Source organism: Penaeus chinensis, chromosome 27 (genome assembly GCF_019202785.1).
Source record: "Penaeus chinensis breed Huanghai No. 1 chromosome 27, ASM1920278v2, whole genome shotgun sequence".
In the NCBI taxonomy this organism is placed as follows: domain Eukaryota; kingdom Metazoa; phylum Arthropoda; class Malacostraca; order Decapoda; family Penaeidae; genus Penaeus; species Penaeus chinensis.
Window position 1 is genome coordinate 26,378,824 of NC_061845.1, and position 11,114 is coordinate 26,389,937.

Sequence of the window (11,114 nt, forward strand, 5' to 3'; positions counted from 1 at the left end):
GAGTACTGCATGTCTTGCCCGTTTACCCTTTTCTTTGATTTACGATAATATTTTACGTTATCATATTTTGATGTTACTAATGCTTATTATAGTAATAATAATGTTTATAATAATAAAACCATCGATATTCATAGCACTAGAAAAAAATACGTATTTCCCGCCAATTCAAATCAGGTAAGGTCACAAGGTCTACTAATTGACTCCTTTGTGGCTAAGCACTAGCAGAGCCATCTATATACAAAGACATTTCACAAAAAAAATAAAAAAAATGAGCACAGCATTTTCCCCATTTTTTATTCATTTTCCCCGGCGGCATTGTGATATATATATATATATATATATATATATATATATACACACACACACATATATATATATATATATATATATATATATACACACACACACACATATATATATATATATATATATATATATATGTGTGTGTGTGTGTGTGTGTGTGTGTGTGTGTGTGTGTGTGTGTGTGTGTGTGTAGAAGTATATATGTATATATATATGTATTATAAAACTATCGTACAAAAGGGTTCAAGATGAGTCGTGTACACCACAGACCCTAAAGCGAAACTCATTACCTAACACTGAAAGGTTTATTCCGAAAATGAGAATAAAACTGACATTGGTATAAAAATACATATTATATGGATTACCTATCTTCCTATCCAAGGATCACTATCCATCCAGCGCTAATACTAAGGCTTTCTAAACACTCCCAGGAAGAGGATACTATTGGTGTAGTGATCGAGGACGAGGAAGAGGAAGGGGCGGTTGGTGACGAAAGGCACGCGGCGAGCTGGGTGGGAGAGGCGTCCGAACACCTTCGTCTGGATCGGGCTGGTCTCGGCGCCCTCCTCCGTGAACTCGACCATCACCTTGTGCACGCCGTCCTTCACCTTCAGGCCGCCCGTGGGGAAGAAGCCTCGCATGTTGGCTTCCGTGGTGAACAGGTCCTCGATGCCCAGGCGGATGAGAGCCTGGGAATAACAGCGCGTGTGATGGTGTGTCTTTTCCACGGAATAGGAATGGAATTTTAAGCGTTCTGTGTATGTGTTACAATGATTAAACCCTCTTATTTTGATTAAGGACTGAAGGAAGAAGATACATAAAGATTAAACATGGGAATAACCTCCCAAATAAAACAGAGCAACAGATATCAGTATTCATATATGCATGCATAATTACACATAAACATCTGTGTGCCAGTCAGTTTGTTCGTGTGTCTGTCAGTCAGTCAGACAGTTTGTCTCTCTCTCTCTCTGTTCATCTTTACTTAACCAGCTTCACGCTATCTCTCCAAAGACAGTCTTACCCCCGTGAGCTCACTCCTGAGGCTGTTCTCGAGTCTGAACTTAGGGAACTTGAGGAGGACGTCGCGCTTGACCAGGTTCCCGATGGCAGGCCTGAGCGAAGCGGGCTGGAACTGGCGCAGCATGTCGTCCAACTCGCGGCCGGTATTGCGATCCCGCGGGAGGAACACGAACAAGGAGGCTCCTCGCTCTCGGTACGGGATCTCCAGGACTTGCGCGTCCAGGTCGCCCGAGTAACCTGCAACGGTTTTGGAATCAGGACTTGATAGGAGTTTTGGGGGTTTGGTTTAGACAGAACGAGGTTTACGTCTAAACTTTGGTCTATGATTATTTTTAAGGATTGGTTTTATATCCAGAAGTAGGCCTAACATAAAGTTTAAGTTTCGGTGTAAAGCTAGATTTAGAATACGGTTGATATGTCAATTCTCCTCAAATAGGATAGATTGAAATTAACTTTAAGAATCAAGATCACAATAATAAACTGCAGCTGAGAATCTACAGCATTGTACACAAACTTTTAGAATCACTACAGTGAGCTAAGACTTTGCCAGTATAGAAGAGGGAATCATCTGATATTCGCCTAATGCTGAACAAAGATGTTTGTAGATCGCTTCCATTTTTTTTCACTTTACTGAACAACTCTATCAAATTCACTTTTTTTTTTTTAAAGAAAAGTATCTAGTGTCCAATCAACCAATCATTGCCGTTAATGTCAAGAGGAGCGCATTGCCTCATTCATCCTTTGCTCCCGTTCACGAGGCTCCTTCTTGGTGTGCCTTCGACCCTTCTCTAACTCCTCGCGACAGATCTGTCAAAGCCACGACTTCCTTGGTCGTCTCACAACCTCAGGGAGTCAGGCCCAGGTGTCCATATAGCCTGAGTGAGCGATTCCGCATGGTATTAAAAACGTCTTATGCCAGTCTCACATTGTAAGTGTTAGCTTGAAACGTTGGTCCTGCCAATTGAATTACATGATTTTGTGCAAGGATTTGTAGCAAAACGCACCCAGACAACTCCAAGCATGGGATAGCATCCATTTTTTCCCAGAGCAGGACTTTAAAGACAAATAGCTTGGTCCTTCTGCAAAGGTACTGACCAATACTCTTGTCGAGCGATTTTATGTCATCTGCTGCCAAGCCAATCAGCCTACTGACTCCCCTGGTCTAACAGCCTGGGGTCATGAATTGCACTACTAGAGTATGAAGCTCTTTGTGACTTCGATGTCCTCACCGTATGCACATATAGATTGGACAGTTTCTCCAAGAAGGCTTCCCAAAGTTCGCCACCACAGTCATATTTTATGATTCATGATGATTAAATAAGAGGCTGACAACGAAATGTAAAAAGCATATGCACTGTGGAATTGTTAGTTTCTTTAATATTTTTTTTCAAGATTTACCACAATGATCACTGTTGGTGGCAAGGACTGACATTTATTTTGAAAATGAAACCTAAAACTTGAAAATACGGTTTGTGACCAAGACGTTTTTTCAATAAAAAGAATCTTACTAATTTTAAGATATATATATATTTTTTTAACAATCATGCTAGTTTTAATTTATTTTTCAGCTTGGAGTTACCAATTAAGTTGCCCAGTGAGATTCTGCGATGGGTAATAGATGAATATGCTTACCAGTTAGACAAAGGCATATTGCTAAAGAAACGAAGGTAAAGGATTCGAGTTTAATGATGCTTTCAAGAAAGGAAGATAAATAACCACAATTCAGTCTCGTAGCCAAAGTAACCTAGAGATAGACAGAATTACAATTGGAAAAAAAATGTATATATACATATCTATCTATCTATCTATCTATCTATCTATCTATCTATATATACATACATACATATATATCATGCAGTCATTACCGATCGGAAACTTATTTTCCTGTGTCATCATGTCAACAAATGCGTGCTGATCCGGAGCGGGATAGAACTTCTCCAGGTGGGTGTTGTCAGGCTGGAACTGCTGCTCCCACAAGCCCTTTGAAGTAAACGGCATTGGCGAGGACGATATGCGCTCGGGAAATCTCGCGCGGTCTCACGAGTTCCGAGATTTTGCCGCGAGTCGTGTCTCGAACGTACTGGTTGATAGTCTCCGCTGCTTTATGAGACTGGGGAAGGAATGAAAGGATTATTAACCTTGTTTCGTGGAGTTCGTAGAAAGTAATTTGGTATCCTAGAATTTCTCTCTCTCTCTCTCTCTCTCTCTCTCTCTCTCTCTCTCTCTCTCTCTCTCTCTCTCTCTCCCTCTCTCTCTCTCTCTCTCTTTCCTCTCTCTATTTTGACAAGAAATTTATGTATCACGTTCTCTGTTAATAGGGCTAAATTAAATCCTGTAAAACCTTTTCACAAGAAAACACTTAAAAAAACATTCCAATTTACAAAACTTTTGAATGGTCTGTATAAATAGAATGTCATGACTATCATACATTATTCTTGAGACCTACATATCTAAAAAGTAAAATGTCTCTGGAAATGTGAGGTGTTCACCATGAGAGGGTTTAGGGCTATTGGGCTCTGTTGTGTATTTTTGTAAGACTGCAGCTTTATCATGGCTCTAGATGACGGACGTGTGAATGTTGAACACTGTATAGAACCGCTACATCTTCCCGACGTTGAAGATCCTTATAGTGTATATTATTTGCACTGGATATTCGAGAAATAAGTTTAACTGCCGTGCCTGGAATCTTGTCAAGTAATCTAAGATGCTTCTGAGTTGCTCCGTTCCACGCCCGGGGTAAGTATTCCACTGCAGAAGGTCGTTTAGGTCCTGTAGGATATCTTCTAGATTAAGGAGATGACTTGCGGTATGTTGGCCACCGTTCTGTTTTAATTGAAAGTGACTCCAAGCATATTGATGGAGTCTAGCTCTCTTAGAAGAGGTTCTTGGTCGAAGGCAGCTTAGTTCCTTGTGGTCCGGTCCCTACTCCTTGATATAATGAGGAACTGTTTTTTTTTTCCAGTAGCAAGCTGAATTATCCAACACGAACCTTAATTTGATACAGTATCTATGATCCTCTGCAGGTTGGTGATGTTTGTGTTGGCATCATATTTGGAGCTCACATGATTGGCAAGGTCATCTGTCTACGCCTCCCCAATAAGGAATAAAAAAAAAATCCATATTAATGATCCAAGGAACACCTGCATTAACTGAGTGTGCTTCTCCAAAAACCACAGTAACTTAGTTTTCTTGGAATACCAAAAGGTTCCCTCTAACCCTAGGCTACTGATTATTTTAGACTTTCAAGTCAGATGGTATAAAATGCCTCCGATATGTACAGTGTAATGGATTCAGTACCGGTTCTTCTGTGTAGGTTTGAACTCCATTTACCTCTATTGTACAAGTATTTTTTCGAACACTTTTACAATGACAAGAAACAACCTATCGATAGTTGTTTTTTCTTTTTAATTCATCTCGAAGTTAGTAATTAAGTTATCCAATGAGATTCTTCAATAGAGAACAGATAAATATTCTTATCTGTTAGAGAAAGACACACTCCTGAGGTACAATCTTTGCAGATTTCTCACGAGAATGCCAGCATTTCTTTGAGAGGAACTTTGTGAAAAGGAATGATAGAGGGGGACCACTTCAGCAGCACATCTATGGATAATCTCTCTCTCTCTCTCTATCCATCCATCCATCTCTCTCTCTCTCTCTCTCTCTCTCTCTCTCTCTCTCTGTCTCTCTCTCTCTTTCTCTCGCTCTCTCTCTCTCTCTCTCTCTCTCTCTCTCTCTCTCTCTCTCTCTCTCTCTCTTTCTCTCACACACACACAAAGACACACACGCACAGTCTATCTACCAATCTATCTCTTTTCCTTCCTTCCTCCCCCATTCCATCCTTCCCTCTCTCTCTCTCTCTCTCTCTCTCTCTCTCTCTCTCTCTCTCTCTCTCTCTCTCTCTCTCTCTCTCTCTCTCTTTCGCTCTCTAATTTTCCCTCTCTTCTCCCCCCTCCTCTGTTTCTCGTGTCATCCTTCTCTCTATATTCCCCTCCCCTCTTTCTCTTTCTATCTCACACTGAATATGATTGCCTGAAAAAAAAAAAAAAAATACAAACAATAAAATGCAAGAGGATATAAGATAGATAAGAAAACAAAGAAAGAAAAGATATAAATAAAAAAAAACTAACAAACAAACAAATACAAAACAGCAGCTTCACCCACCCTACGGAAATTGACAGTCTGCAGCTTGTTGGCGAGCACGTGACGGACACACTCGAAAATTGGGTAGTATTCCTGCACGAAAAGTTTGTTAGCTGCATTGAGGGTGTAGTTAGGCTTGCTGTCCTGCGTCTCGTGTCTGGGGGAAAAGGTACTGTGATAATGGGTGTCGTTGGTGATTGTAAACATTCGGCTGGTACAGTATATTGGGTGATAATGTATGTAGATTGGTATTGTGGGTCGTATAGCATAGTCATATGGTACCATATTTAGTGTGTTATAGGAGATTAGTATCATATTTAGTGTGTTATAAGATTTAGTGTGTTATGAGAATATGATTATGATTAATGATATCAATGCTAAAGCTGATGATTACGTTGACGATGGAGGTAATAACAATGATTCTGATTCTGATAATGATGATGATGATGATGATAAAGATGAAGATGAAGATGAAAATAACGATGATGTGACGATGATGACAGTAATGTTAATAATGACGATGATAAAAATATGAAAGATAATGACAATAATATTACAGTGATAACAATAACGATAATAATGATTATAGTGATAATACCGATAATGATAATCATAATGATAATAATAATAATAATAATAATAATAATAATAATGATGATGATAAATACAATGATAATGATGATGATGAATACAATGATAATGATGATGATAATAGTAATAATTATAATAATACTGATAATAACGATATGCAGAATACCAATAACAGTATGACTAATACTACCTATAATAATAACAATAACAATAATGATAAGAGGAAGAACACAGCAGCGGCAGCAACAGTAATGATAATGCTCATAATAATTGTAATGGAAATAACAAAAATGACAGCGGTGTTAGTAATTAAAACAGTGATAATAATGATATTGATTAATGATACTGATGATAGTAATTATGATAATGATCACCATGATAATAATATTTGTAATAGTAATGATGATGATGATGATGATGAAGATGAAGATGAAGATGAAGATGAAGATGAAGATGAAGATGAAGATGAAGATGAGGATGAAGATGATGATAATGAAAGTAATAGTAAAAGTAATAATAATAATAATAATAATAATAATGATAATGAAAATAATGATGATGATGAACACTGATAGTAAAAGCAACGATAATAGTAATAATAATAACAATAACAGTGATAATAAAGATGGTAATAATGATACTGATAATGATAATGGTAACAACTCACGTAGTAACAATAATAATAACAATGAAAGTGATGATGATGTTGGTAATCATAATGATGTCAGTAACAGCATAAATACAACAATAATGATTACTGTAGAAATAATGGTAATATATTAAAAGTATTCAAAATGATAATGATGATAATAATTACAATAATAATAATAATAATAGTAAAAATAGTAATAACAATGTTAATAACAATAATGATCATAGTAATATTTATGTTAATGATAATCAAAAAACTAAAAATACACTAATAATGATAATAATAACGATAATGATAATGATGATCATAATAACAACAATAATAAAGATAACACAAATAACAATAATGATAATCATAATTATAGCAATAATGTTGTTGAAAATAATTATAACAATCATAGTAATGATAATAATAATGATGATAGTAATAGTAATAATGAATGATAACATATAATAATTATAACAATGACAGTAATATTGATAATAATGATCATAATAATGATAATTATGATAATAATAATAATAATGATAATGATAATAATACTGCTGCTACTACTACTAATAATAATATTAATGACAATAATGAAGATAACAATTATCATAATTAGAATACCAGTTATCATAATGATGATAATACGAATTATGCAATAATAACGATAATAGTAAAGACAATAATGATAACAATAATTATAATAATAATAATGATAAAGATGATATTAGGAGGAACAAAAATAGCAATTAGAAAAAAACTACAACATTAATAGTATTATTATCATGATTGCTATAACTATCATCTTTATCATTATCGTTATTATTATTATTATTATCATTATTATTATTGACATTGTTATTATTATTATTACCATTATTATTATTGACATTGTTATTATTATTATTATCATTATTATTTTGTTATTGATGTTAATACTATTATTATTATTATTATTATTATTAATATTATAATTACTGTTACCATTATAATAATTCTTATCATTGCTATTATCATTGCTATCAGTGTTATCATTATTATCATTAGTACCATTGCTATTGTTATTATTATTAGTAATAGTAGAATCGTTATCGTTATCATCATTACTACGATTATTATCATCTTCGTCATTACTATCATAATTATTATTATTATTGTTATTATTATCATTATTATTATTATCATTATTATCAGTATCAATATTATTAGTAATATCAGTATCAGTTCATTATCGTTATCTTTCTTATTACCTTTCGTATTGTCAATGTTATTATTATCATTATTATTTTTGTTGTTATTATTATCATCATCATTATCATTATTATTTTATTTGCTATTATCACCATCATTATCATTAGCATCACCATTATCATTATCGTTATTATCATCATCAATCACCATCATTATTGTTACTATCATTATCATCATCATCTTTATCATCACCATCGTCATCATTATTATTATTATTATTATCATCATCATAATCATCATTATTTATTAACATCATCATTATCACTACAATCATTATCATTATTGATATTATCATCATTATTGTTATTACTGTCACTACAATTGTTATCATCACTATTACAGTAATAACAATGATTATTATCATTATTAGGATTATTATCATTATCATCATCATCATTACTGCTGTTATCATGATCATTATAATAACAATAGTAATGATAAAAAAATAATAATTATTAAATTAACATAACAAAAACAATACTGATAATAACAATAGAGTTGTAGTGACGTTAACATTGAATGTTTATAATTAAAGAAAACACGATACCAATAACAATTAAAATAATGATCATGAAACACCCTTATGGAAAGATGGTACAAAAAGGAGTTCCATTGCAATACTTAACAACAACAACGATAATAACAACGGTGATATGATTAGAAAATGGAGATATCAAGATGTTTAATGTTAACAGTGTCCGTACCAATCATAATGGTTTGTTATATTGCTCGTGATTACTCTAAGATTACATAGTAACAATTTTCATATTAGCGCATACTGTATAACAATAGAAACAATGGTAGTAGTTATAACAGAACAGTAGTAACAATAATGGTAATCAGGAATATAATGTTAAGATAGTAGCGATATCATAATTAAAAACAGTGGGTAGTTAGTACTAGTATTACTTACATACCTAGGATAATGTCTGATATATTTCATTTGAACATTTGACATTTGTTATAAAAATAAAGATTTAATTCGTTTTAACGCCTTTTTTTCATGTTATATCGTTTATTGGCTTCTAAAATGTAAAAGCTAGTCTGTATAGCTGTTTGTTTATTAGTTTCGTTCCTACCTATGATAGAATAGGGTCGTATCTACCCCTCTTTTCTTCCTATCACTATCTTCATCGTGCCTGTTTACAAGACGTCCTTACTCCTCTGAAGTTATTACATTACTGCCAGTATGTTCTCTGTTACCAAGATGTCCTTATTCGCCTTTGAAACATTCGAGCAAAAGTAATCACACTCTGATCATGACTCTACTCACAGTTCCGTCACGGCTCTGTACAAGGCCAGGGTGTCCGCCTTGTTGGTGAGCTGAAGGACCTGCTCCAGCTGGGTCTGCGTGTTCCCGCCGGACCCGAAGTAGGCCAGGACGAGGGCGGTCCAGACGCTGTAGGGCGAGAAGACGAAGTTTCCCTTCGACGGCAGGACCTCCCTGAAGAGCGCGACGCTGAAGGGGGCGATGTGGCCGAGGTCTGGGCGCGGAGGAGGGGACATCTCATCGTTCTTGGAGATGCACTGAGGGCTTCCCCCGTCGGCTAGGGTTAGCAACGACAGCAACAGAACTCCCGCGGCACTCATGGTCGTGAGGAAAGTAATTCGTGTTGGAGTGACTCTCTCTATTTCCATTTCTACAGATGGAATAAATGTCTCGAGGAAATAGAATGTATCCTTCTCGTGAATGTCCTAATATGCTCGGCAAGAGAGGTAGTCTATGAGACCTGCCCTCAGTGTGAGCAGGTTGCATTGCAAGGGTCCTGCGTGCACTCAAGGTCGTGTTAATAACGGCCACTCCCGCAATAAAGGTTAGCAATTAACCTTATCAAGTGACAATTATGCCGCTCCGTACAAATTAGTTTACTCATTAGATTAAATGGGCCAGGAATACAGGAAGATGCAAATTTCGTCTCATCCATCACAAAAGCAATCATGAATATAATCGAACAATTCACAAATTACTTTGTTCCAAAAAATATATATAAATGTGTATAAACTTTCTCCTCATACAATAAGAGACCAGAACATACTTAGAAGAACAAGCAAACCACGTAACAGCCGGAAATTCAATTAAACCAAAGTCCTCACGTTAATCGCTCTTACGCTCTTACGCTGTCACGGACAGAGCAGTGTGTAAGAGGCATCTGCGCATTAGTGTCATATTACTTCAATCACCGGACTTTCGACACCGACTGTGTGGATCATCCGGCCGGCGAGGTAACACTTACAAAATCACGATACCTGGCAATTATACACTCTTGGAGCTTCGGGAATATTGATTACTAAATGAAGCTTATTGATTATATACCTGCTATAATAAAAGTGTCAGATTGGCCCCACGTGTGCATCCTGGAGAGTGATAAAGATTACATAAGAAAGAAAGAAAGAAAAAACTTTAATACTGATATAAGATCCAAGTAAGCAAGTGTCCTATCTATTTTACGATATATATATATATATATATATATACTGATAATCTGATTTATAAAATCCCTTATAATTAATCGGTGAACAAATATTCAATTTGATATCCAAGTGCTATCAATATAATGAAGCAGAAGTCAGTGCCACTACAAGAGATCACTAACATTCCGAACATCACAAAACGCATGAATAGGCTGTGACTTTGACGAACTGTACCTTGCTAATATCATTCTAAGTGTCTATACATTTACTACTTTATAACTAAGTACAAATTTAATCCAGAGATAACAGAGAGGGTTAATTTTCTTAACGTCAAATTACATGCAAATCTACTTTTACTCATATAGTACAGAGTGAACTAATCACACCGCTCTAGTTTAATTGGCAATGTTTCACGGTAGAGAAATAATAGGCCTCGCCAACAAAGAGCCTTAGCGTATTAGTTATATATTAAACCTTGAAATATGAACCCTCTTTTATGTAACATTAATGTAATTTTGTATAACAACGCTGCGCTGATGTTAATAATTTGAAGTCGCTTTTGGGGAAGACTGTGATTGGCCTATGCTAAAACTACTTTTAGAATTTCTTGTGTAACATATAAGTGACTGTAGAATGATTAAAGTTATTGGCAGATAATTTATAAACGTGACAGTGACAACTTATGATAACAGCAAAAAATAATTATGGAAATTGTGAACAACCAAAAATGTAATCATTATTATCCTTATCCAAT

The 11,114-nt window shown here is 35.1% G+C and overlaps 1 protein-coding gene across 2 annotated transcripts; it reads right to left on the bottom strand.

The window, feature by feature from the left end:
* Nucleotides 1-594: 594 nt before the first annotated feature.
* LOC125039484 (serpin B4-like) lies at nt 595-9,793 on the bottom strand. Of its 2 annotated transcripts, none has more exons than XM_047633482.1 (4): nt 5,488-5,623; nt 3,192-3,436; nt 1,328-1,563; nt 595-992 (listed from the first exon to the last, which is right to left on the bottom strand). In XM_047633482.1, the coding sequence occupies exons 2-4, from the start codon at nt 3,322-3,324 to the stop codon at nt 711-713; spliced, it is 651 nt and encodes a 216-aa protein (XP_047489438.1). In that variant the 5' UTR covers nt 3,325-3,436; nt 5,488-5,623; the 3' UTR covers nt 595-710. The 2 variants fall into 2 exon arrangements, 1 of the variants encoding a protein (XP_047489438.1); XR_007116123.1 differs by lacking the exon at nt 595-992 and adding an exon at nt 9,222-9,793 and having other exon boundaries at nt 1,429-1,563.
* Nucleotides 9,794-11,114: the final 1,321 nt, after the last annotated feature.

Coding starts and splice junctions, on each gene's coding strand:
- LOC125039484 (XM_047633482.1), bottom strand. CDS start 3,324: ATGCCGTTTACTTCAAAGGGCTTGTGGGAGCAGCAGTTCCAGCCTGAC. Junction 1,564..3,191: donor GGAAAATAAGTTTCCGATCG/GTAATGACTGCA, acceptor AAACCGTTGCAG/GTTACTCGGGCGACCTGGAC. Junction 993..1,327: donor TCAGGAGTGAGCTCACGGGG/GTAAGACTGTCT, acceptor TGTTATTCCCAG/GCTCTCATCCGCCTGGGCAT.